This window comes from Entelurus aequoreus, linkage group LG13 (genome assembly GCF_033978785.1).
Source record: "Entelurus aequoreus isolate RoL-2023_Sb linkage group LG13, RoL_Eaeq_v1.1, whole genome shotgun sequence".
NCBI lineage: Eukaryota > Metazoa > Chordata > Actinopteri > Syngnathiformes > Syngnathidae > Entelurus > Entelurus aequoreus.
Genome location: NC_084743.1, coordinates 38,475,684 through 38,503,347, shown reverse-complemented (window position 1 = coordinate 38,503,347; position 27,664 = coordinate 38,475,684). Strand labels below are relative to the sequence as shown.

The following is a 27,664-nucleotide window of genomic DNA, read 5'->3' as shown; positions in this document are numbered from 1 at the left end:
CACATTATGTGTATGTGTATACATTGTTGCTGACTGGAGAAATCGAATTATTATTGTTAGAATAGAATAGAATAGAATAGAATAGAAAGTACTTTATTGATCCCTGGGGGAAATTCAGCACCACAGTTCGCTCACAATAGACAATAATAATAATAAATAATATAATATATATAATAATATAATATATATAATATATTATATATATATATATATATATATATATATATATATATATATATATATATATATATATATATATATAATATATAAATAATATAAATATATTCTACATATACTACATATACTCTACATTTAAGTGCAGTCAAAGAACATATGCATTATACAGTCTGATGGCTGTCGGTATGAAGGACCTCCTGTGTCGTTCCGTGTTGCATTTTGGGAGTCTGAGCCTTCCACCGAACGTGCTCATTCTCCCCGCAAGGTCAGAGTGTAGTGGGTGGGAGGTGTTGTCCATAATGGCTAGGAGTTTTGCAAGACTTCTCCTCTCTTGTTATTACTTATGACTGATTTATTTACTTAATTCTCATTTTGTTCATTTATATTTTGATTTTATTTTGTGTTGAAAATTAAAATAAAGACATATAATTTTTTTTTTTTTAGGAAATCTTTTCTTGCGGCCCAGCCTCACCCAGACTCTGCACCCAGTGGCCCCCAGGCAAATTGAGTTTGAGACCCCTGATGTAGACCAAAATGCTGAGTCTGTCTGCATAAGGCCAAATATTTTGTCAAGAAAATGATTGCATATTGTTCTAATGTGTGGCACCTTGAGACAAAAATGTGTTGACTGACCGTCTAATAGTAACATGTCTTCCTTCACTTATTTTTGCACTTTTATGCATTTATCTGAATCAAAGAGAAAAATTGCTATTATTTTTTTTTTTCAAAATCGTGCAGCCCTACTTTGATCATCTTTCCTTTGCAGACATTCATGTGCAATTATATTTAGTTTTGCACCGTATTTAACGACAGAACAAGAAGTGAAGTGAGTGATGTTTTTTTTATTTTATCCAGTGGCAGACGATGCATGCATGTACCTTAAAACAGGCACACATGATTAAAACAATATTCTCCTTAATGAATGCTGTTTTTACACATAATGTACACATCATTGTACATACTGTAAATCACTTTATTGTTTTTTTAAATTATTTTAAATGATTAAGTATAATGTATACATGTAATATATCACTATATTGATGCACATTAAGTATGATGTACACATCAATTTACATCTAATATATCACTATATCACGTAATATATCACTATATTGATGCACAGATAAGTTACAATACTATAAAGTCAGCTTCATGCGTGTCAAAACACACTGGGAAATGAAGACTTTTGTCCATATTAGATCGATTAATAGATCTTCACTTTACGCAAAAAAAAGTATTGTCTACTCTGTGCTCAAAACAAGACACAATTCAAACTATAAACACACCTCTGAGATGTATTTAATTTCATTATGAACATTTTACACTGAGGTATAATTCGTTCTACGCGCACTATTAAAATGTTGCCAGATTTTAGCAATTGTCAGTAAAGATGACAACAGAATAAATTGGTCTGATGTTTTAACAGTGCAAAAAACATGTCCTGTGCCAAGAATTTATTATTTTCACATGAACACCCTACGTTGCTGTCTCCAAAAGTCTGCATTCCCTAGAGACAGAGCCAACTCTGCCAAACCCTTGCACTCATGGGGAGTAAACCCCACCAAGGCAGTGCCCTTAATGTCAACGCCATGCCTACATGCCAGATCTGCAACCCTGGCAGTGATGAGAGAAGCGGGGACATGAAAGTATGCTTCACCTCCAATACTGAACGTTGGCCATTTTGTTGTTGCCGTCATTTGGCAAGGTGGACTTCCCCGCACGCTTTCCACATTGCAGGCAATTTCTACAGCCCCTTCGTGAGGCAGGGCCAAGACTTGCACACCTGGAAGGCCCCCTGCTGTTGACTCCCGAATAGCCACAGCAATGTTTCGTCCTATTCTTACATCTTTGGTGTCGATAGTGACGTTGCAGTTCATGACGTAAGGACTGGCACCAACACCTGCAACACAAACAGAGTAAACTTAATGGCATCATATGTTAGAACAAATATGTAATCTTAGCTGAATGGAATCCAGAGGGAGTCATTCTTCTGTGCACTCAGTTCTGCTTGAGGAACGAAACACAATAAGTCCTCAATGAGTTTGTATTAGTGGTGCCAAACAATGAAAATATTTAATCATGATTATCACATTCTGGTCATAGTTAACGCAAAAGTAATAACATAGGCAGTGTTGGCGTAACGCACTTTTTGTGTCTTTTTACGCATTGAAATCAGAAAGGACGCACATTTTCGGAAGTTTGCGCGTTCCCCGGGATGCAGATTTTTGTACTTTTTTTTACCGACCCTGTCAAAACTCCAGTTTTCTTGTTTTTTTTGTTTTTTATCGGTTATCGCTTTCCGCCGGTGTTTTGTTTATTGTGACGGTGCGCTCTTATCACGGCGTCATTTGAGGACCGGCACGTCTCTCTCTCTCTGGCCAGAAGAGCGAGAACGCACCTGCGCACTGACAGCGGGAACAAGCGTGCTGTCACAAAGACAATGTCAGTGTCGTGACTTGGAGAAGATAACCGGGTCAAATTTCCGTCCCCGTTTATTGCGTTTTTATTGGTCGTCTTCAAAGTAATGAACTTTCCAATACAATTTCTTAAATTTTTATTCGCCGAAAGTTTTATCAAGGACAAATACTGCCTCAGTTTGCACTTGGACAACTTTACCATGAGGGGCTGTCAAAAGAAAGACTTCATGGTAAACACTAAGGTGAGTGTAAAGTCAACCTTTTTAACTTCCACTAACATCCATGTCTCCAGTAAATTACTTATTTTAGTCTTTGTGAGTCCATGGAAACTTCACTTTTATCTCCTGCTGCATCAACATCGTTTGAGGATGGAGACAGGCTAGCTGTTAGCTTCACGCTAACCAGCACCCGATTAAACTTCTCCACCCCAAAAACATACTTTGAAGGTCAACAAGTGGGGCAAATATGTGCCTTTTGAAGTGTTAATGTAAGAGGAGTGTTCAAAAGGAGTCTCTTGGGGAAGTGGCTGACAAGTTAGCAAGTGTCGCTCTCATCGCTGACAGTGACGTCATCACCGTCATTGTTTACTGAAGCAGAGATGCTAAATGTGCATTATGATAAACACGCATGCGTCGCCAGGCTCTGCTTTTTATAGATAGACTTATCAGATGTAATTTTTTATTATTTAAAGCAGGGGTGTCAAAAGTGTGGCTTGGAGGCCATTTGCGGCCCGCAGCTAATGTTTTAAAAGCCCACGGCACATTCTAAAAATACTATTAAAATAAGCAAACACATAAAGGTGGAATAAAAAAACTTACAGGTGAAATGTAATTTAGAAAAAGTTGCAATGTTGACTAATAACACAAAGCTGTTTTTTTCTTTAAAACTGTCATTGCTCGAAACATAATATTTAATTAAAATCAATGTTTTTATGAATTATTGACCTATCCAAGGCTCTGATTACTTCACATCAAATATTCCACTTTGAAAAATAATTTTTGTGGAAGATTTTGCATATTTTGTGTGTTTGCCATAAAAAACATAGTTTTCTTTGACAAAAAGGGCAGAAAACAAAAATTTTTAGAAATGAGGGATATATCTGAAGTTGATGTAGACTTTAGAGATTCAAGCGTTAAATAAATAAAGCATGTATGCCCTGGCACATCATTATCATCATTTCATGACCCAAGCTAAATTTTGTTTACACTTTTATACTGAAATAAATACACCTACAACTTATTAAACAAAAATATAGAAAAAAACTACCGGCAGCGGTAAAGTTTAGATCCATGAAAGAAAGAAGAAAGTGAATGAATGTTTATAACAGAATACATTTACATATACATAAACATTTGTTTTCTTTTGTATTATTTTTTTTAATGAATTTAGTAACGTATATCACAACGTTTTTCCAAAACATAATATAGAATGTGAGATATAACGGGATAATGCATACATTTATCATTTGTTTTCAAAACGCTTACAAAAAAGTGGGACCCCAAAAACTTACTGTGGGACCCCATTTTTATGACTTGATGGGCCATTTTGAAAATTCCTAGAGCCAACACTGATAAATGTACCATAGAGAGATAATATCAAGTTCTTAAAGCTATGACTGGAAAAACATTTTTTTTCTAATGACGTGTTTATTAAACATTATGCTTTTTTAAACGGCTCAACAAAAAAATAGACATAAACACACTTTTTTTAAATTTTTTTACCAGCATTCTTTTTATTTTATTTTTTAACAGTATACAGAGCTCATTTTGACAACCTTTGTTAAAGGCCTACTAAAATGAAATTTTCTTATTTAAACGGGGATAGCAGATCCATTCTATGTGTCATACTTGATCATTTCGCGATATTGCCATATTTTTGCTGAAAGGATTTAGAGAACATCGACGATAAAGTTTTGGTCGCTGATAAAAAAGCCTTGCCTGTACCGAAAGTAGCGTGACGTCGCAGGTTGAAGGGCTCCTCACATTTGCACATTGTTTACACCAGCAGCGAGAGCAATTCGGACCAAGAAAGCGACGATTACCCCATTAATTTGAGCCAGGATGAAAGATTTGTGGATGAGGAACATGAGAGTGAAGGATTAGAGTGCAGTGCAGGACGCCAGGGTGTATCTTTTTTCGCTCTGACCGTAACTTAGGTACAAGGGCTCATTGGATTCCACACTCTCTCCTTTTTCTATTGTGGATCACGGATTTGTATTTTAAACCACCTCGGATACTATATCCTCTTGAAAATGAGAGTCGAGAACGCGAAATGTACATTCACAGTGACTTTTATCCCCACGACAATACCACGGCGAAGCACTTTAGCTACGGAGCTAATGTTATAGCATCGTGCTTAACTGCATATAGAAACAGACGAAATGATTGGAACTGGAAGGATAGACAGAAGATCAACAATACTACCAAACTCTGGACCTGTAACCACACGGTTAATGCTGTACCGCCTGGCGAAGCCTAGCATTGCTGTTGCTAACGACGCCATTGAAGCTAACTTAGCTACGGGACCTCGACAGAGCTAAGCTAAAAACATTAGCTCTCCACCTACGCCAGCTCTCATCTGCTCATCACGACCCTTGCTCACCTGCGTTCCAGCGATCGACGGCGCAACGAAGGACTTCACCCGATCATCGATGCGGTCGGCGGCCCGGAGACGGAGGAAGTCAAGGTGAGGACAGCGGCGAGGCGGCGGGCGTTGTAGCTTTCGACGACACCCCAGCCGCCATCAGAGTCGGCAAGAAACATATATTTCCCCAAAGTTACGTACGTGACATGCACATAGCGCCACGCAAGCGATCAAATGTTTGCAAGCCAAAGCTGTACTCACGGTAGCGCGTCTGCTATCCAACTCAAAGTCCTCCTGGTTGTGTTGCTGTAGCCAGCCGCTAATACACCGATCCCACCTACAGCTTTCTTCTTTGCAGTCTCCATTGTTAATTGAACAAATTGCAAAAGATTCACCAACACAGATGTCCAGAATACTGTGGAATTTTGCGATGAAAACAGAGCTGTTTGTATTGGGATACAATGTGTCCAAATACTTCCGCTTCAACCCTTGACGTCACGCGCAAACGTCATCATACCTAACCGTTTTCAGCCGGAAGTTTCCCGGGAAATTTAAAATTGCACTTTATAAGTTAACCCGGCCGTATTGGCATGTGTTGCAATGTTAAGATTTCATCATTGATATATAACTATCAGACTGCGTGGTCGGTAGTAGTGGGTTTCAGTAGGCCTTTAAGGTAAAGGAAAACGAATAAAAACAAACATACATGCACACATTCAAAACACAGATAATGGCAAGGGGACAGGTCGTATCGGAATCCCACTCAATCAGTTTTACATACAGGGGAGATTATACACAAAAAGCAAATAGCGTATTTTCCGGACTACAAGGCGCACTTAAAATCATTTTTTTCCTCAAAACTCGACAGTGTGCCCAATGCAAGGAATAAGTTTGGTCGAGCTTGCCCACCTCGAAGCTATTTTATTTGGTACATGGTGTAATGATGTGTGACCTGCTCAGTGAATTGATTAACGTGGACCCCGACTTAAACAAGTTGAAAAACGTATTCGGGTGTTACCATTTAGTGGTCAATTGTACGGAATATGTACTGTACTGTGCAATCTACTAAGAAAAGTTTCAATCAATCAATCAAAGTGGCCTAGTGGTTAGAGTGTCCACCCTGAGATCGGTTGGTCATGAGTTCAAACCCCGGCCGAGTCATACCAAAGACTATAAAAATGGGACCCATTACCTCCCTGCTTGGCACTCAGCATCAAGGGTTGGAATTGGGGGTTAAATGACCAAAAATGATTCACGGGCGTGGCCACCGCTGCTGCCTACTGCTCCCCTCACCTCCCAGGGGGTAAACAAGGGTGATGGGTCAAATGCAGAGAATAATTTTGTCAGTGTGTGTGTGACAATCATTGGTACTTTAACTTTACACCTATTTGGAATAATCCTGATTTTCTGTTTAACAAGAAACCATTTAACTTTCCAACATGGTATGATACGGGAGTCAGATGCCTTGGGGATATCATCAATGGAAACAGTTTTATCTGTTTTAAAAGTTTAATAACACAATATGCAATAAATCCTAACAAATTCCTAGAATATATACAAATCAAATCTGTAATCAGCGCAAGATTCAACAAAACAACATGGGAAAGTAATCCCACAACCGTTAAATTCTTCAAAACACCTGCCCTCAAAGCTTTATCCAAATTATATGTTCTCTTATCAAAAATAGATAACACAATAGGTATCCCAACTTCCAAATGGCACTCAGACGTATCCACAAGCTGTGACCCAGAATTCTGGAAACAAATATGCCTCAATACTTCTCGTTTGATTAAGAATCCAAATTTACGACTGATTCATCTCAAAATACTTTACAGAATACATTACACCGGTCTAAGAATGTGTAAAATTGGTTTAACTCACTCTAACATTTGTGTACACTGCTCAGATAATAAGGTAGATAACAACTTACATTCAATGTGGTCGTGTGCTCCCGTGAGTAACTTTTGGCGTGAAGTGTGCGAGAACCTGTCATTAGCGTTAGAGATTCCTATACCCATCTCCCCCGCACTCTGCCTGTTGGGTAATCTCTCCGCAACTGATCTTGATATAAACAAAACATACCTCCTTATAAACGCATTAGGCATCGCCAAGAAAACTATTCTCATGAATTGGAAATCAAAAAATAATTTATGTACAAACCTTTACCATTTTGTTAGATTATGTAGTTATGGAAAGAATGTCTGCTGATGGGGGTGGGGCTGCGGGCGACCGCCTTGGGTCGGGTAGGGGGCTGTCCCTCTCATGGGTGGTTGGGCGGGGGTTGCGCCCGGGGGGCTGGGGTCTTGCCGCTGTCGGGCGGGGGTCGGCTCGTGCCCCTCTGGCCTCGGGTCTCCTTGGGCTTCCTCCTTGCCCTGGGTCGCCCTGCGCTGCGACTGTGTGGGCCCGCCTGGTGCCGGGTTGGGCTGCTTGCCTCCCTTGTGGGGGCCCCGGCGGTGCTGCCCTATTGCCCTGCTATAGTCCCCTTCCTGTGTTTTTCTCCGCCTTATTTTTTTAAACTTTTTTTAATGATCTATTTTATTTGATTTTTTTTATTCTGTTAAATTATATGTGTTTATATAGGGGTGTGTATGTATGTGTGTGTGTGTACGTTTGTATATATATATATATATATGGTGAAATCTGTGTGTATTTATGTAGGTACATATATATGTGTCGCTGCCCCGGTGTACATTGCCGATCGCAGCACCGGGTCTGCTGAGGTGCCGTGGCATGCCGGCTGTGGGCGCGGGGCTGGACCCTTATGGCCTTTTGCCGGATGTGATGCCTGGTGGGTGGTGAGCGGGGGGGCCTGGACGTGCGGGATGGGTTGCGGGGTTTGGTGGCGCTGGGCACTGTTGGCGGCCAGGAATCTTGTTTGTTTATTTTTATTTTTTCTAATTTTATTTTATGTTTGTTTTTTTGTTTGTTTGTTTGTTTTTTATATGTGTGTATGTATGTGTATGTGTATACATATGTATATGTATGTATGTGTATACATGTGTGTGAGTGTACGTGTATGTATGTGTGTAGATGCATACATATGTATGTGTGTATATATATGTATGTACATATATATATGTATATGTGTATGTGTGTGTATGTGTATTTATGTGTGTATGTATATATATATGTATATGTATGTATGTACATGCATCTATATGTGAATGTATGTGTGTGTATGTATGTGTGGGTATGTATGTGTATGTATGTATGTATGTATGTATGTATACTGTGTATATATATATATATATATATATATATGTGTATATATATGTATATATATATGTATATATGTATATATATATATATATGTATATATATATATATATATATATATATATATATATATATATATATATATATATATATATATATATATATATATATATATATATATATATATATATATACTACCGTTCAAAAGTTTGGGGTCATATTGAAATGTCCTTATTTTTTAAGGAAAAGCACTGTACTTTTCAATGAAGATAACTTTAAACTAGTCTTAACTTTAAAGAAATACACTCTATACATTGCTAATGTGGTAAATTACTATTCTAGCTGCAAATGTCTGGTTTTTGGTGCAATATCTACATAGGTGTATAGAGGCCCATTTCCAGCAACTATCACTCCAGTGTTCTAATGGTACAATGTGTTTGCTCATTGGCTCAGAAGGCTAATTGATGATTAGAAAACCCTTGTGCAATCATGTTCACACATCTGAAAACAGTCTAGCTCGTTACAGAAGCTACAAAACTGACCTTCCTTTGAGCAGATTGAGTTTCTGGAGCATCACATTTGTGGGGTCAATTAAACGTTAAAAATGGCCAGAAAAAGAACTTTCATCTGAAACTCGACAGTCTATTCTTGTTCTTAGAAATGAAGGCTATTCCACAGAATTGTTTGGGTGACCCCAAACTTTTGAACGGTAGTGTATATATATATACAAACCTCATTTCCATATGAGTTGGGAAATTGTGTTAGATGTACAGTAAATATAAATGGAATACAGAGATTTGCAAATCATTTTCAACACATATTCAGTTGAATATGCTACAAAGACAACATATTTGATGTTCAAACTGAAAAACTTTTTTTTTTTTGCAAATAATCATTAACTTTAGAATTTGATGCCAGCAACACATAATTGCTCCCTCGTCCCCATCAACTACTTTTGAAGTCAGAACACATTTATATATACAAACCCAGTTTTCATATGAGTTGGGAAATTGTGTTAGATGTAAATATAAACGGAATACAATGATTTGCATTTTCAACCCATATTCAGTTGAATATGCTACAAAGACAACATATTTGATGTTCAATCTGATAAACATTTTTTTTTGCAAATAATCATTAACTTTAGAATTTGATGCCAGCAACACGTGACAAAGAAGTTGGGAAAGGTGGCAATAAATACTGATAAAGTTGAGGAATGCTCATCAAACACTTATTTGGAACATCCCACAGGTGAACAGGCAAATTGGGAACAGGTGGGTGCCATGATTGGGTATAAAAGTAGATTCCATGAAATGCTCAGTCATTCACAAACAAGGATGGGGCGAGGGTCACCACTTTGTCAACAAATGTGTGAGCAAATTGTTGAACAGTTTAAGAAAAACCTTTCTCAACCAGCTACTGCAAGCAATTTAGGGATTTCACCATCTACGGTCCGTAATATCATCAAAGGGTTCAGAGAATCTGGAGAAATCACTGCACGTAAGCAGCTAAGCCTGTGACCTTCGATCCCTCAGGCTGAACTGCATCAACAAGCGACATCAGTGTGTAAAGGATATCACCACATGGGCTCAGGAACACTTCAGAAACCCACTGTCAGGAACTACAGTTGGTCGCTACATCTGTAAGTGCAAGTTAAAACTCTCCTATGCAAGGCGAAAACCGTTTATCAACAACACCCAGAAACGCCGTCGGCTTCGATGGGCCTGAGCTCATCTAAGATGGACTAATACAAAGTGGAAAAGTGTTCTGTGGTCTGACGAGTCCACATTTCAAATTGTTTTTGGAAACTGTGGACGTTGTGTCCTCCGGACCAAAGAGGAAAAGAACCATCCGGATTGTTATAGGCGCGAAGTTGAAAAGCCAGCATCTGTGATGGTATGGGGGTGTATTAGTGACCAAGAAATGGGTAACTTACACATCTGTGAAGGCGCCATTAATGCTGAAAGGTACATACAGGTTTTGGAGCAACATATGTTGCCATCCAAGCAACGTTACCATGGACGCCCCTGCTTATTTCAGCAAGACAATGCCAAGCCACGTGTTACATCAACGTGGCTTCATAGTAAAAGAGTGCGTGTACTAGACTGGCCTGCCTGTAGTCCAGACCTGTCTTCCATTGAAAATGTGTGGCGCATTATGAAGCCTAAAATACCACAACGGAGACCCTCGGACTGTTGAACAACTTAAGCTGTACATCAAGCAAGAATGGGAAAGAATTCCACCTGAGAAGCTTAAAAATGTGTCTTCTCAGTTCCCAAACGTTAACTGAGTATTGTTAAAAGGAAAGGCCATGTAACCTGTGGTGAACATGCCCTTTCCCAACTTTTTTGGCACGTGTTGCAGCCATGAAATTCTAAGTTAATTATTATTTGCAAAAAAAAATAAAAAATTAAGAGTTTGAACATCAGATATCTTGTCTTTGTAGTGCATTCAATTATATATGGGTTGAAAAGGATTTGCAAATCATTGTATTCCGTTTATATTTACATCCAACACAATTTCCCAACTCATATGAAAACAGGGTTTGTATATGTGTATGTATGTGTGGGATTGGTGGTCGGTCTACTGTGCGCTGGGTTGCAGGTCGTTTCCTCCCCAGTCCGGGGAGGCTGCGTACCGCTCGCCTCTCGGCGGCGTTCCCCGGCGCTGTCTGCGGCTGTATGGAGCTGTGGCACTGGGCGTAGTCGGCGGTGCGTTGGTGTGTTGGGTCGGCCGAGGTGGATGTCCGGTGGCTTGATTGGCCTGGCTGTGGATGAGTTGGGGTCGGTGGGTTGGCGGCCTCGGTGGTAGCTGGGGATGGCGTTGTTGTGGTTTACGGGGTCGGTCATTTTTTTGTTTCGGTATCGTGGGTGTTTGTACTGCGAACAGTCGGTAGTGGTGATGGTTGCTGTGGTTCTACCAGCGGTTGGCATTGCTGTGGTTCTACCAGCGGTTGGCATTGCTGTGTTGGGTTGGAGTGGTTTGGGAACTGTGATTGGTGTCTATGCGCTTGTGGGGTTGTGGGGGCTGGCTGGCGTTGGCTTGCCGGCTGGTTTGGATACTGACGTGCGGACGGGATGCATTGGCTTCTTCCCGGTTGAGGGGCTCCGTCCCCTGGCCGGAACTCGTATGGGCACGTTGCTGTGTGGATGGCCGGGATGCGGTGTTTGCATTGGGCATGGGGGCTGTGCAGTTTTTCTGCGTTTGGTTGCTGGTATGGACTCTGGTATAGACTCTGGGTTGGGGCGGGCGGATGAAGGCTTTGTTTGGCAGGGGGTGGACTCGCGTGGCGTCCTGTTAAAGTGGTCTGGTGTCGGTCACGGGCCGTGGGGGAGGGTGGCGGCATCCTGGCCGTAGTTCCTGCCTGGTTGGCGCCTGCATGGACTGGGGGGTGTGTGGGGGGGTGTATGTTCAGGCCCTCTACTTCTCCTACTTATAGCACACACACTCACACATATATAAGACTTTGGTGGATGGTAATGCGGGGAGGCATGGCGGGGGGATGAGGATGCATCCTTTGGGGCTTCAGTCCTCCTGTCTTGTCCCCTGCTCGTCCATCCCTCAATTTTAGCTGCATATTAGACACTTAGGATTTGGGGGACTTGGCTTGGTTGGGACCCACCATGACCTTGATGTCCCCCAATGTTAATCGCATTATTAGTTTCCACAAGCATACATATCTCACTCACGCCACAGTACACACAACAATAGGGACTGGAGGTCGGCTGTAACGGTATTATTTATTTGTGTGTGGCGTCGCGCGGGTCTCGCTTCCTGTTGGGTGAGGTCCGTGCCCGTGTGGCCCGACCTTGCGCTGTGGGGTCTGTGTTGGTGACTTGATGCGGTGGCGGCTCGGCCCCCTTGTCTGGTCTAGATGCTGTGTCTCGGTTGTCTGTGTCTCGGTTGTTTGGGCAGTGGTGTTTGTGCAGGTTTGGTTTGGGGTGGTGGGGTCTTTTGGTGAGGGAGGTGTTAATGTCTCTTGTTTGCATGTTGGCGTTTATGCTGACTGGCGGGCTGGCGCAGGCCGGTCTCCGTGATCCTGTTGGCGTGTGGTTGCCAGTCGCTGTTTTTTCGATCACTTTGATTTGATAGAGTGGTGCTGGCTGTCTGGGGCTATTGCAGCTGCTGTTTCTGCTGCCGTTTGTTTGTGGTGTGGGCGCTGATGTTGTGACTGGTGGCAGCGCGCGCGCGTGGTGGTTGTCGGGGCTGACGAACTTGCCGGCTTCATACTTGTTTATTGTCGTGTTGGTCGGCTTGTCGGGTGTGGGCCTGGGGTGCCCTTGCGCCCTGCTGTGCCGCCCTTCGCGCCCGGTGTCAGGCCGTCGTCTGGGGCGGGCTTGTCGGGAGTTGTCCCTGGGTGACGGGGGTGCGCGGCCGGACCTGTGGGGCTTGGGGTGGGGAGATCGGCTGGTTCTCAGTGGGCAGTGGGTGCCGGGATTTGATCGCTGCCCCTGTGTATGGATTTGTTGTTGTATATATATGAAAGTGTGTGTGTGTGTGTGTGCGTGTGTGTATGGATGGATGTAGGTATGTAAATGTGTGTATGTATGTATATGTGTGTGTATGTATGGGTATAGGTATGTGTGTGTTTATAGATGTGTATATGTATGTGTATATGTATATATGCACATGTGTTTATAAGTATGTATATAAGTGTGTATGTGTGTGTATGTATGTATGTGTATGTGTATGTGTGTATATATACATATATATATGTGTATTTGTATGTATGTATGTATATGTGTATACATATGAATGTATATATATATATATATATATATATATATATATATATATATATATATATATATATATATATATATATATATATATATATATTTTTATATATGTGTGTGTATGTATATATATGGGTATATATATGTATGTATATATATATGTATATGTATATATATGTGTATGTATATTTCTGGGGATACGCTCTGGGCCTACTTGTCAGGCGGGGGTCGGCGCCTCAGGCTACTGCATCCGGGCTGCGTGTCTGGAGCTCCTTGGTCCCACCGTCCATCCCTTGCGTGTGCCCGTCTTGGTTGGGGCCTGCTGGGTCTAGTCCCCGCATCCATTGTGGTAGCTTGGTGGTGCAAGGTATTCTGAGTTGCTGCGAGTCGGCCAGCTGCTGGGGTAGTGACCTTGTGTGTCAGCATGTCTGTGATCTAATTATTATTATTATTATTTGTATTATTATTTATTGTTATTTTTAAAAAAATATTATTATTCCCCCTCCCTCCCTCCCTCAGGGGGGCAACTCGACGGGGCGGTTACCGGTTGTTCCATCTCCATCGTTGGGGTCCCTGCGGGTGGGGTGGGTGGTTCCCGTGGCCCTGCGCTGGGCGGTCCTGTGGGGTGGCCTGGGGTAGGCCGCACCGTGCTCTCCGGGGGTGGGGGGTGCGCTCGTGGGGGCCCGGTTGCTGGTGGGGCGGGGGCGGTCTTCCCGTCCGGTTGCGAGGAGTCTCTGGGCCCCCCGGGTGGGGCGTCCCGCCTTTCTGCCCGTGTGGTGGATGGTCTCTCGCTGGCTTGGGGTCTGGCTATCCGCTGCTTCTCTCGTGCCCTGTCCTCTGCCGGGCGTGTCTGTCTGCGGCCTGCTGCTGGCTTTTCCGGGCGGCCTGGCTGTGTGGGGCCGGTGGTCCCTGGTTCCCTAGGCGCCACACCTGCTGTTTGTGGGTTGGGCTCTCTGGGTGGCTGGGGCCGTACTCTGGCTCCCACACACACTGGGAGTCAAATATATTGTACATACAAATACACATATACTTACATACACACCGTTATTCATACATACATAGGTACCTACGCTCCCACATACATACACAAATACAGTACATACCTACATACCCAAAGTTCGTAAATCCACACGCACATTCACTGTACAAACATACATATACACATACTGTACATATACATACATATACTCATGCACATAATCACGTTTCATCAAACATATATTAACGTTGTTGCCCTAGGGGAAACTGGGTAACAAATGGCACACTGACAAAGCTTAACCTATTGTTACTATAACAATCTACAAGGTTAATATAGGTTGCCTCTCTTTCTTCCCCTCCATTTCTGGTAGTCCTTTTTTATCTCTAATTATCATTACGTATATATATTGTTGAATTTGAACAACTGTATTGTTGATAATAGAGGAAAATTACTGGTATTGTTCATTATCAATAGCGCTATTTCTATTGGTATTTGTAATGCTCCATTTGTAGTGTAAAAATGCTCATTGTCATTCCTGTATTATTATTTATTCATTTCGCTAAATGCTTCTTTTCTATCACTTTTACCATCATATTTGTACATATCGTACTGTATGTGCTGATGTTGCTCTATTGTTGTTGTTGTTGTTTTTGTTGTGTTTGCTGTTGTTGTTTTTGTCTCTCTGTTTAATCCCCCTCTATCTTACTTTTTTTCTCTTTCTATCCCCTCCTGCCCGGCTGCACCAAATGATAATATAAATACATTTAATAAAGTCAAATATAAATAAGGCAACAAGAGAAGTATCCTACACTTCTCCTTTGTATAGTAAATCTGAACAGCCGATATGGGCATCTACATCAACTATATGATTTGCCTGAGAAGCTGGACAGGACAAAAAAAAAAAAAACTTTAACCAGTAGATGGCAGTCAAACATAAGAGATAAGTGTAGGCTGCACTATGATGGCAATATGACTCAAGTAAACAATACCAACATTTTATATGTTGCATTGAAAATATAGAACATTACACACAGCGCTCAAAAATCTATCAAAATGTTTTAGTACGACTTTTGGTAAGCTATGAAGCCGCACCGCTTGAAGTGCATCAACATACGAGTATTATCATGGTGTGTTTATAAGGTAAGACATATTATCTAGTGGTTTGTTTCGCAATATTATGCAAAAGCAACTTTTCTTACAGTCTGGTAGCTGCTGATCTGTATTTGGGATCTGCATAAATCCTGAAAAATTGCGCGCATCCGCCTTTGTAGTCCGTGTAGACGCTGTAGTCGATAAGCTTCTTCATTTTCTCTATATTCTTGTTATGTGACATTCATCCTTCGCTGTTGCCATTTCTAATATAAAGTAGTGTAAAGTTCTTACGTATATCTGTCAGTAAACTCGCCATGAAAGCGCTAAAACATATCTGTGTGGTGAGTTTATATTATTCACCCAAGGAACTTTAGTTATTACAGAGTTCCGGTCGAACGGTTTTTCACGGGACACATTTCCGGTGTTGTTGTTTCTGGATGAGGAGATGCTGCTCCGTTATTTATTTAAGTTAAGTCTGAATGTCATTAAAACAGTTAGCTCCATCTTTTGACACTTCTTCCACGCTACACAGCTACAACAAAGATGACAGGGAGAAGACGCTGCCGAAGGTGAGCCACGTAAATAAGACCGCCCACAAAACGGCGCATTCGAGAGCAACTGTCAAAAAGCGACTTGAAGATGATCTGTAAAACATAGTCTATGCAACATTTTGACCAAATACCACCATTACATGTTATGTAGACCTCAAGGAAATGTGTTTTTTATCATCATTAAAATCCTAATAAATAAAAAAAAAGGACATGTTTGTTCTTGTTTTCTTAATGATTGTGAACGATAGACATAAATCAAAAAAAAAGTACAGTTCCCCTTTTAGAAATGTTATTAGATTTTAGGATAATTTTTGACATTTTAAGGACTTAAATTCAAATTGTTGGATTTAAGACCCTGCGGATACCCTGTATTGTTTTTTTGTGGCATCGGCACTTTCCAAGCAATGACGTTGTATTATCGTCAAGTTTTGAGCTTTTTAAAAGTATTTTTGACAGTATTTGGTATATTCCAGACTCACATACATCCTTTCAGCAAGCCAACATAATTGGAAGTCCACAAAGATACATTTAATGGGAAAATAAATAATTTAAAAAAATACTGCAGTACATTGGTGTATCTCCAACAAAATTTTAAATCCTGCTATAGGAGCACTCGCATTCAGATGTAAGGAGCCTCATTTTCGTGTTTAGATACGAGTTACGTGCATTATTAACACAAAATGTGGCGTGTTACGATCATAGTTTAATCGTCAAAAATGTTTAGTAATGTAATCTGAGATATTTCTACCTTAATAAATGCTTCTGATATTCTGTATATTACGTGTTTTACATGTTATTGGTATCCGTATCACTGCATGACAATGTCCTAACCATCACTATGTTTGCATAAAGTCTAACCTTCTGTAATTGAGGACTATAAACCAGAAAATGTTATAAAACATTATATACAATATTTCAGTCTCCCATAAATTTTCCCCCAATATATACCTCAACTGATTTACAAGCATTTCACACAAATTTCACAGATAACTTTACAAAACATTTTTATCAATCAAAGCCTGATCGTAATGTAAGCCATTATTCATTTGGGTTAGTGTAGTTGGACTGGATGTGATGCATAGAGCCATTACTTTGAAGCTGGGAGTGTGTTTTGTTTGAGAAGAGGAGTTGACATGTTTTGCAGACAGACCTGACGGTTGGCAACAAAAAAAGTGCCTCTTGACGTCCTGCCTCCCGTCTTTCTTTTCCAATGAGCTTTTATTCAATCTTACTAAATCAGTTACAGCAACAATCTACATTTGAAGTTACCAATGCACTAAACTGTAATCTAAACACGGAAGTGAAGCTCCACCACTGTGAATGCAAGCGCTCCAGCAGGCATTTGCTCCAGTGATGTCACAGCAATCGTGGATGAAAATGGTCTTGTCTTGTGGGGAGAACGACTTGGCACAGCTTTGGACCCAGGCTCTTTGTCCATTTCTGCTAGCTATTTTTTCCGCTTGTGGCCTACCAGTAACTGAACTTCGCTATATTTTACCACACAACTATGGACTGAGGGTCAGCTAGGATGCTTGCACGTTCATCGTGCATCAACAAATTAGCACTGTATGAGGAAATTATACTTAACTCATTATTACCACGTTACCTTTGACAGACCTACTTTGTATATTTGCACATACATACATAAAGCATACTCCCTAGTTTCGATGGTGAAAAAAGGTGCCAGGTACATGATGAAGGGAAAGTAGAGGTGTGTGTATGTGTGCGCAATAGCTCATGAACACACACACAGATTAACTTTCGGTTATGTTGGACTGAAGCCCAAGCAACCATGCTCGGGTGGGGTAGTAGGATGGATTTCTTTCACATGAGCAGTGGGGCCATCTTGAGAGAACGCGCCAGACTTTGTCTTCTCTCAAGCGCTGGTAATGCTAATGTTTATACGTACTACTTTTGTAGACTATCGTAGTTTACGGGCTATAAAGCGCAACGGTATTTAAGCGGCACCGATCACATATTAGAAAAAATTTATATTTTTAGATACATTAGCCGCATCGGACAATAAGCCATAGATATATACCCGTACGAATGATTATGGATATGTTAGTTTACGTACCTTAACTGTTTTCAAACTGTTCCTGTCACACGCAGTACAATGGCTCATCAAACAAAACAGTAGTCATCCTCATGGACCCACTAGATGCGGAAGCCAGTTTTCCAATCAGCTAAATTGACTTTAACTTCACAGTGATGTTTTGGTGAATTCACGAAATTGAAACAATTTAAAAAGAATGTCATTGTAAATTAATAATACGACCACAGAGACTGGCAAACATGTCAGCATATTCACTAATGCTAACAATGCTTGCTTGATTACATTACGATAGCAAGTACAAAAGTGCATGAAAATACAGAAATACAGCCTACAGACATCACACATAGGACGGTTTACTCAGTATAAATTGTTTTAGATATATTGTAAAACTTACAAACGTTACTTGGAGTGATGAATAAAGAATCCTTTCAGGCAGAAACACTATAGACAAATAGTAGACGAAACAGGATATACTTTCGTTTAAGGCACGAAACAGGAAGTACATGTTCATCCCGCTGCACCTACAGTGAGCGAACTCACCCAAAAGATGGGTCCATAGCACAAACACTAACACACCTTTTCAGTGTCTCTGTCGGTGTTGAAAATCTTTTTGCTAAATACAAAACATAATAGCTGTTAGCGGAGAAAAATCCATAAGTGATTTGCACCGTTTTATAAGCCGCAGGGTACAGAACAAAGGAAAAAAATGGTTTATAGTTAAAAAAAATATGGTACATTGTTAAAATTCCATTCTGGCCCCCCCGCTTTATTCAGATAACAAATATAATAATAAAAGAACCCGGGAGGACTTTAATACATACAACACATAATATTGGTAGTAATCATAGACTTTTTGTGTGATTCAAATGTATATTTTGTAGTAAAAAGTACTCTTATTCCAGCTGATATGACATGTATACTGAAGCCTACTGTACCTTTAAGTTGGACTCACCTGTGAGGCCAAAGGTTTTCTGTGGTATAGGTCCCATATCAGGTTTGATGCTACTCAAGTCCAAAGTCTTCTTGAACCATCTCATCTCCCTTCTCCTTTGCGCGAGGCCGCGCTGAAGTGGCTCGTCTGCCCAGCCAAACAGGAAAACACTCGTTCCTTGGACTCGCTTGGTCAGTTCCTCAGCAACAGCTGGAATGGCAGAGAAGGCAAAGCAAGGCACGTTTATTTATTCAGCACAAATCGTACACAAGGCAATTCAAAGTGCTTCACAGACGTTATCAAAATAAGGCAAAAACTTAAAAAATAGATAAAATCATTAAGTAAATATTCACAACTTAAATGGAAATGTGCGAGCAGATAAAATAAGTTCAGTACTAGTACTATAACGTACTAGTTCCTAAGTGTCTAGGTCAAGGCCCGCGGGCCAGATCCAGCCCGCAAATGAATTATCAATGGACCCCGGGATAATATTTGATCAGTATTAGAACCGGCCCGCAGGCCACAGCTGTTTTGCACGCACCAATACTCCCATCAGTGTTGGCGCTAGGAATTTTCGAAATGGGGTCCCACAGTAAATTTTTGGAGTTCGTTTTGAAAACAAATGATAAATGTATGCATTATCCAGTTATATCTCACATTCAATACTGTGTTTTGGAAAAAGGTTGTCATAAATGTTACTTAATTCATAAAAAAAAAAAATACAAAAGAAAACCATTTTTTATGCATATGTAAATTTATTCAGTTATAAACATTCATTCACTTTCTTCTTTCCTTCATGAATCTAAACTTTACCGCTGCCGGTAGTTTTCTATATTTTTATTGTAATATTTTCGGAATGTGTTTGTTCTAGTTCTGGCCAAAGTAAGACAAAGAAAACAACCTGAAGTTGACATTACTTTTTAGTTTTAATGCCATGTTTTTAATAGTCCGGCCCACGTGTGCACAGATTTTCCTCCATGTGGCCCCTGAGCTAAAATGAGTTGGACACCCCTGTACGCATTTCAACAAACTAAGTCCTGGGATCCAGATATGTCTTAAACCAGTTAAAAGCAGAACCAGATATTCCCACCCAGTTTTTTAACCTCTGTAATAAGATAGTATGGTCAACTGTGTAAAAAGGCAGTGCTCAGGTTCTGCAGAACCAAGACAGACTTTTCCTGCGGATGTGTTCAGGCGGATATCATTTGTAATCTTGATCAGAGCAGTTTCAGTGCTGTGGTGAGGCCTAAAGCCTGATTGGACACATTGTTATACAGGAGAAAGTCACTAAGCCGTTGGTATACAACTTTTTCCAAGACTTTGCCCAAACATGGCAGGTTTAATATGGGCTGATAGTTGTTCAGTACTGTGACATGAAGACTACTCTTGAAAATGTTCCAGTCTGATGTGAGATGTAAACTTGATGAGCAAATTGTGGTAACAAACTGCTCAGCACAGACTTTAGAAGTATAGTGGTTAACTCATCGGGCAACAGAATGATCTCATCAACTGCTTTGTTAGTAACAGGAGTGAAATGTGTTAGCGCTAGTTGTTTAGTTGGCTGCAGAGTAGCTATTTGTTTTCTAGGAATTATTATACTGAACTTGAACTTTATCATGAAATAATATTTTAAACTCATTGCACTTTGATGTAGAGATGAGTTCTAATGAAAGTAAAACTTTTTATTTTTTTTGATCTGTTTACTGTAGCATACAGGCGCACGAGTTGTTACTACAGTTCATAACGATTTCAGGTAAACAAAATCCTTTGGTCTACGCAAAGCTTGGGTAAACACATTTAACTTTTCTTTGTAAATTTCATGAAAAACTTGGAACATTGACTTGCGTCATTTCCGTTGGAGTCTTCATCTCTCCAAGGCACTTTTTGCCTACTTTTAACCATTCTAAACTTTACAGGAACAATGATATCCAAAACATCTCCATCACTTGATGATCTGTCTGTGTTGGCCCTGCATTGAGGTAGCAACTTGTCCAGGGTGTACTCTGCCTTCCGCCAAAGTGCAGCCGCGATAGGTTCCAGCCTCCCGCGACATCGAGAGGGTCATGTGGTAGAAAAAGGATGGATGGATGATCCTCAACATGAAAATACAGGTTGTTTTTAAACCAAATAATTTCCTCAAACTGTATGCCTATGCTGTCATTTATGAGTCTTCCCAAAACGACTGCAGACCCAATTGCTATTTTGGGTCAAACAGACAAATCGAAGAAAACACAAACATTATCCGATAAAGCAACATCGGCCACATTCACATTTCAAGAGTGTCGACACTGCTTTAGGTGGCCTCATTTACATGTTAAATTAGACCAGGGGTGTTCAATCTACGGCCCGCGGGAAATTTGAAGCTTGCTGGGTTCTTCAATGTGGCCTGCTATACAGCATGAGGTCAACAAGCAATCTGCCAGGGCAGGCTTTTTATATATCAAATATAAATATATGGCGGTTTGATAGGTGCATTTTGTCGCCATCTTGTGGTGAATGTCAGTGACTCGGGCCAGTGACCATGGAATATAGTTTCTCGAAACTACAACAGCAACTTATTTTACCCAATCCAAACAACCTTCCCTTGCATGGCGCAGGGGAAAAAAAATTCAACCAGCACAAGTATAAATGTGCTGGTTGATTAAAAAAAACGCATTGAATGAGAAGGTGTGTCCAAACTTTTGGCCTGTACTATATGTGTATATACATGTATGTATATATGTATTTAATGCATGTGTGTGTGTGTGTGTGTGTGTGTGTGTGTGTGTGTGTGTGTGTGTGTGTGTGTGTGTGTGTGTGTGTGTGTGTGTGTGTGTGTGCTTGTGTGTGTTTGTGTGTGTGTGTGTGTGTGTGTGTGTGTGTGTATATATCTGACCATACAACTTTCCTCCAGAAGGTCTTATCTTTGTCCATGTGATGTCCGATGAAACAAAACTTTAGTTTGGCCACAATACCCAGCAATATGTTTGGAGGAGAAAAGGTGAGGCCTTTAATCACAGGAACACCATAACTACCGTCAAGCATGGTGGTGGTAGTATTATGCTCTGGGCCTGTTTTGTTGCCAATGGAACTGGTGCTTTAAATGGGACAATGAAAAAGGAGGATTACCTCCAAATTCTTCAGGACAACCTAAAATCATCAGCCCGGAGGTTGGGTCTTGGGCGCAGTTGAGTCTTCCACCAGGACAATGACCCCAAACACATGTCAAAAGTGGTAAAGGAATGGGTAAATCAGGCTAGAATTAAATTTTTAGAATGGCCTTCCCAAAGTCCTGACTTAACGTGTGGACAATGCTGAAGAAACAAGGCCATGTCAGAAAACCAACACATTTAGCTGAACTGCACCAATGTTGTCAAGAGGAGTGGTCAAAAATTCAACCAAAAGCTTGCCAGAAGCTTGTGGATGGATTCCAAAAGTGCCTTATTGCAGTGAAACTTGCCAAAGGACATGTAACCAAATATTAACATTGCTGTTTGTATACTGTTGACCCAGCAGATTTGGTCACATTTTCAGTAGACCCATAATAAATTCATACAATAACCAAACTTCATGAATATTTACCCCTCAGGAAGCCAGATGTGAAAGAAAAAAAAGGATGAGCAAGAGAAGGAAAAAAGAAGAAATTGGTAAGACTTTGCTATTTCGGGGCCCTTATGGCCACTTGTCCCTATGACACTGAAACTTCTGCATGAACTGCAATCTATTTAATGCTCATGTAATATATGTGACGCATATGAAATATATGGTCACATTTGTGTTATGAAATTATTTTTTAGAATAATCATATTGTCTTTTTTAATTGTCATTTGCTTGGAATATTATTTTTGTAAGTTAAGAACGTTTTATTATTAACACGTTTGTTTTCTCTACCACACTATAATTAGTGGAACATTCCTAGCTTTGTCACTGAATGGCAGGTTAGGTCAGGTTACTTTATTAGTACCCGAAGGTAAACTTGTTTTGCAGGAGGCAAGATCAGGACATCCATTCAAACATACAGTGAAAGTAACATCTTGGATATGCAATACAAAGACCTACCACATAACAAGCTCACAAACATTGCCAAGATCACAAAAAAGTACATGTACTCAAAGTTCCCCATATAAAATACAAAAAATATAAAATCCCAATCAGATAAAATTTGGGACAAGCCAGAATAAAACATCATAATAGAATAATAAATTGCACTAAAATAAGTATAGGCAAAAATAGGTACTACAGCTTATTTAGTTCTGTGATGGCAGCTGGGACAAAACTACATCTGTACTGTTTTGTTTTGCCTCTTGGGAATACAAATTCTGTCCAGATGGGAGATGCTGAAAATGGCTGTGTAGGTAGTTAGATACATCAGTTAAAATGGAGGAAGCTATCCTCGCTACCTGGTTTTTGTAAAGGGTGGCTGGAGACCACTGAGACTCACCAATTAATTTACCTGACACTTGAACAATTTGATTTAGGGAATTCTTGTCCTTTAGTGATAGGTGACTGAACCATGAGACCAGGGAGAAGGACAACAAAGATTATATAAAAGCATGGTAAAACATGATCATGATGGTCTTGTCAACATTAAAATGAGACTGTTTTCTCAGATAGTAAAAACGTTGGTTTTTGATTGATTGATTGAGACTTTTATTAGTAGAATGCACAGTGAAGTACATATTCCGTTCAATTGACCACTAAATGGTAACACCCAAATAAGTTTTTCAACTTGTTTAAGTCGGGGTCCACTTAAATTGATTCATGATACAGATATATACTATCAGATATATATTATCATCATAATACAGTCATCACACAAGATAATCACATTGAATTATTTACAATCCGGGGTGTGGAGGAGGGGGGTGGGGGGGTGGGGGGTTAGGTTTGGTTGTTATCATCAGTCATTAACAATTGAGAACAGAGAAATGGATATTGGAACAGTGTAGGTCTGACTTGGTAGGATATGTACAGCAAGTAGTGGACATAGAGAGAGCGAGAGCGAGAGAGAGAGAGAGAGAGAGAGAGAGAGAGAGAGAGAGAGAGAGAGAGAGAGAGATCAGAAGGCATAAGAAAAAGTATCTACATTTGATTGTTTACATTTGATTATTAGCAATCCGGGGAGGGTGTTAGTTTAGGGTTGTAGCTGCCTGGAGGTGTACTTTTATTGCGGTTTTGAAGGAGGATAGAGATGCCCTTTCTTTTATACCTGTTGGGAGCGCATTCCACATTTATGTGGCATAGAAAGAGAATGAGTTAAGACCTTTGTTAGTTCGGAATCTGGGTTTAACGTGGTTAGTGGAGCACCCCCTGGTGTTGTGGTTATGGCGGTCATTTACTACGTTAAAGGCCTACTGAAATGCATTTTTTTTATTTAAACGGGGATAGCAAATCCATTCGATGTGTCATACTTGATCATTTCGCGATATTGCCATATTTTTGCTGAAAGGATTTAGTAGAGAACATCGACGATAAAGTTCGCAACTTTTGGTCGCTGATAAAAAAAAAAGCCTTGCCTGTACCGGAAGTAGCGTGACGTTGCAAATTGAAAGGCTCCTCACATTTCCCCATTGTTTACACCAGCAGCGATAGCGATTCGGACCGAGAAAGCGACGATTACCCCATTAATTTGAGCGAGGATGAAATATTTGTGGATGAGGAACGTAAGAGTGAAGGACTAGAGTGCAGTGCAGGACGTATCTTTTTTCGCTCTGACCGTAACTTAGGTACAAGGATTGGATTCCACACTTTCTCCTTTTTCTATTGTGGATCACGGATTTGTATTTTAAACCACCTCGGATACTATATCCTCTTGAAAATGAGAGTTGAGAACGCAAAATGGACATTCACAGTGACTTTTATCTCCACGACAATACATCGGCGAAGCACTTTAGCTACGGAGCTAACGTGATAGCATCGGGCTTAACTGCAGATAGAAACAAAATAAATAAACCCCTGACTGGAAGGATAGACAGAAAATCAACAATACTATTAAACCATGGACCTGTAACTACACGGTTAATGCTTTCCAGCCTGGCGAAGCTTAACAATGCTGTTGTTAACGACGCCATTTAAGCTAACTTAGCTACGGGACCTCACAGAGCTATGCTAAAAACATTAGCTATACACCTACGCCAGCCAGCCCTCATCTGCTCATCAACACCCGTGCTCACCTGCGTTCCAGCGATCGACGAAGCGACGAAGGACTTCACCCGATCATCGATGCGGTCGGTGGCTAGCGCCGGATAGCACGTCTGCTATCCAAGTCAAAGTCCTCCTGGTTGTGTTGCTGCAGCCAGCCGCTAATACACCGATCCCACCTACAGCTTTCTTCTTTGCAGTCTTCATTGTTCATTAAACACAGATGTCCAGAATACTGTGGAAATTTGCGATGAAAACAGAGCTTTTTGTATTGGATACAATGGTGTCTGAATACTTCCGTTTCAACGATTGACGTCACGCGCATACGTCATCATACATAGACGTTTTCAACCGGAAGTTTCGCTGGAAATTTAAAATTGCACTTTATAAGTTAACCCGGCCGTATTGGCATGTGTTGCAATGTTAAGATTTCATCATTGATATATAAACTATCAGACTGCGTGGTCGGTAGTAGTGGGTTTCAGTAGGCCTTTAAGGAAGTAGTTTGACATGTACTTCGGTATCAGGGAGGTGTAGCGGATTTTATAGACTAGGCTCAGTGCAAGTTGTTTTACTCTGTCCTCCACCCTGAGCCAGCCCACTTTGGAGAAGTGGGTAGGAGTGAGGTGGGATCTGGGGTGGATGTCTAGAAGTAATCTGACTATCTTGTTCTGGGATGTTTGGAGTTTAGATTTGAGGGTTTTGGAGGTGCTAGGGTACCAGGAGGTGCATGCGTAATCGAAAAAGGGTTAAACGAGAGTTCCCGCCAGAATCCTCATGGTGCTTTTGTTGACCAGAGAGGCGATTCTATAGAGAAATCTCGTTCGTTGGTTGACCTTTTTGATTACCTTGGTTGCCATTTTGTCACAGGAAAGATTAGCCTCTAGAATGGAACCTATGTAGGTGACCTCATCTTTCCTGGTGATAACAATGTCAGCCACTTTTATAGTGAAGTCACTGACTTTCTTAAGGTTGATGTGGGACCCAAACAGGATGGATTCCATTTTACCCAAGTGTATGGATAGCTTGTTGTCAGCGAGCCAGGTGCAAGTTCTACAGAGTTCAGCACTGAGGATTTTCTCCACCTGTTAGTTCTGAACCCTGTCTGATACCAGCAAGGCCGAGTCATCCGCAAACAAGAGAGTAGGGTTGGTCGCATGCCGATGACAAGTCGTTTATGTATACTAGGAACAGTAAAGGCCCCAATATACTGCCTTGGGGGACTCCACAGCTCACTGAGAGGGGGGAGGGGGGGGGGCACGGTGCCGTTCACCTCTACCACCTGTTCCCTCCCCTCCAAGTAAGATTGCATCCAGCTCAATGAGGTTTTGTTAAATCCGATTGCTCTGAGCTTATCCAACAGTATAGCGTGGTTAACGGTGTCAAAGGCCTTCTGAAGATCCAGCATGACCATGCCGCAGTATTTGCCCGCGTCCACCTCATGTTTGATGTGGTCGGTCAGATAGAGAAGGCATGTGTCAGAGGAGTGGTTAGTTCTGAAGCCGGATTGGAATTTGTACATGAGTTTATTGGTGGCAAGGTAACCATCGACCTGTTCATAAACTATTTCTTCCATTACTTTCTAAATGGAACTGAGAATAGAAACAGGTCGGTAGTTGCCAGGTTCCAATTTGCTTCCTTTTTTAAAGAGGGGAGTTACTCTTGCTATCTTAAAATCTTTTGGTACTTGGCCTTGAGAAATTGAGAGGTTTATTATGTGCGTGATGATTGGGGCAATGATGGAGGCAGAGTCCCTGATGAATCTGGAGGGAATATTGTCAAGGCCGGTGGTCTTGTTTGGGTGGAGCGCGCTCAATTTTTTAAGCACCTCATCAGCTGTGACCATTTCTAATTTGAAATCATTGTTGGATACTCCTAGCTTTCTGTAGAAGGCTTTAATGTGTTCTACACCAAAGCGACCAGAGTGGTGGGACAGCTTGTTGACAAGAGTTGCGGCTATGCTGGTGAAAAAGGCGTTAAGTCTGCTTGCTACCTCCATTTTGTCTGTAATGAGGGAGTCACCCTCCTTGATGCTGATGTTGGTGAGTCTGGTTTTAAGTTTTTGGCTGCAACCGGGAAGTTGGTTGTTGCTTATTTGTGTTTTCCTCTATTTTGTCGTTAATGTAAATTTTTTTTAAGGATTTAGTCAGGTTGGTTGACTTATTTCTTAATTTATTGCATTGCTTTTTGAGAGTTGAAAGGAGTGATTTGAGTTGTTATTATTGGGTTATCCTGGTATGTGGGCTTGTATTAAGCCTCAGGGAGTTGAACGCCCCTGCCTTACATAGTTCCGGGTCACCCTTGGGCAAGGTGTAGCACCCGAATGCCCCCCCCATCAGGGTTACGATACCCCCCATGAACTACACTAAAAGAGGATGCGTTACCCGGCCCGGAGGAAGCCCGGGGCCCTCCTCCGGAGCTAGGCCCGGAGGTAGGGCTCGTCAGCGAGCGCCTGGTGGCCGGGCTTGCCATGGAGCCCGGCCGGGCACAGCCCGAAGAAGCTACGTGGACACACCATCTTCTCTGCCACGTGGGCCCACCACCCGCGGTCGGAACCAGTGGGGTCGGGTGCGCTGCCAAGTGGATGGCAGTGAAAGTGGAGGCTCCGGACGGACCAATTCGGGGCAGCAGAGGCTGACTTTCGGGACGTGGAACGTCTCTACGCTGGTGGGGAAGGAGCCTGAGCTGGTGCGAGAGGTGGAGCGCTACCGGTTGGATCTGGTGGGGCTTACCTCTACGCATAGCAAGGGCTCTGAAACCACACTCCTGGACAAGGGATGGACCTTGTTCACTTCTGGAGTTGCTC

General features: G+C 41.3%; 1 protein-coding gene across 4 annotated transcripts in view; it reads right to left on the bottom strand.

Annotated features, from left to right (window-relative positions):
• Positions 1-322: 322 nt before the first annotated feature.
• The window catches only part of ftcdnl1 (formiminotransferase cyclodeaminase N-terminal like 1), a 110,466-nt gene continuing 83,124 nt past the window's right edge, over positions 323-27,664 (bottom strand). For 3 of the 4 annotated variants that reach the window (XM_062067827.1, XM_062067829.1, XM_062067830.1), the window contains exons 5-6: positions 18,760-18,948; positions 323-2,077 (exon numbers count right to left, since the gene is read on the bottom strand). In XM_062067827.1, coding sequence (XP_061923811.1) covers positions 1,641-2,077; positions 18,760-18,948 — 626 coding nt within the window. In that variant the 3' untranslated portion in view covers positions 323-1,640. The remainder of the gene's footprint in view (positions 2,078-18,759; positions 18,949-27,664) is intronic. The other variant, XM_062067828.1, reaches the window with a different exon arrangement.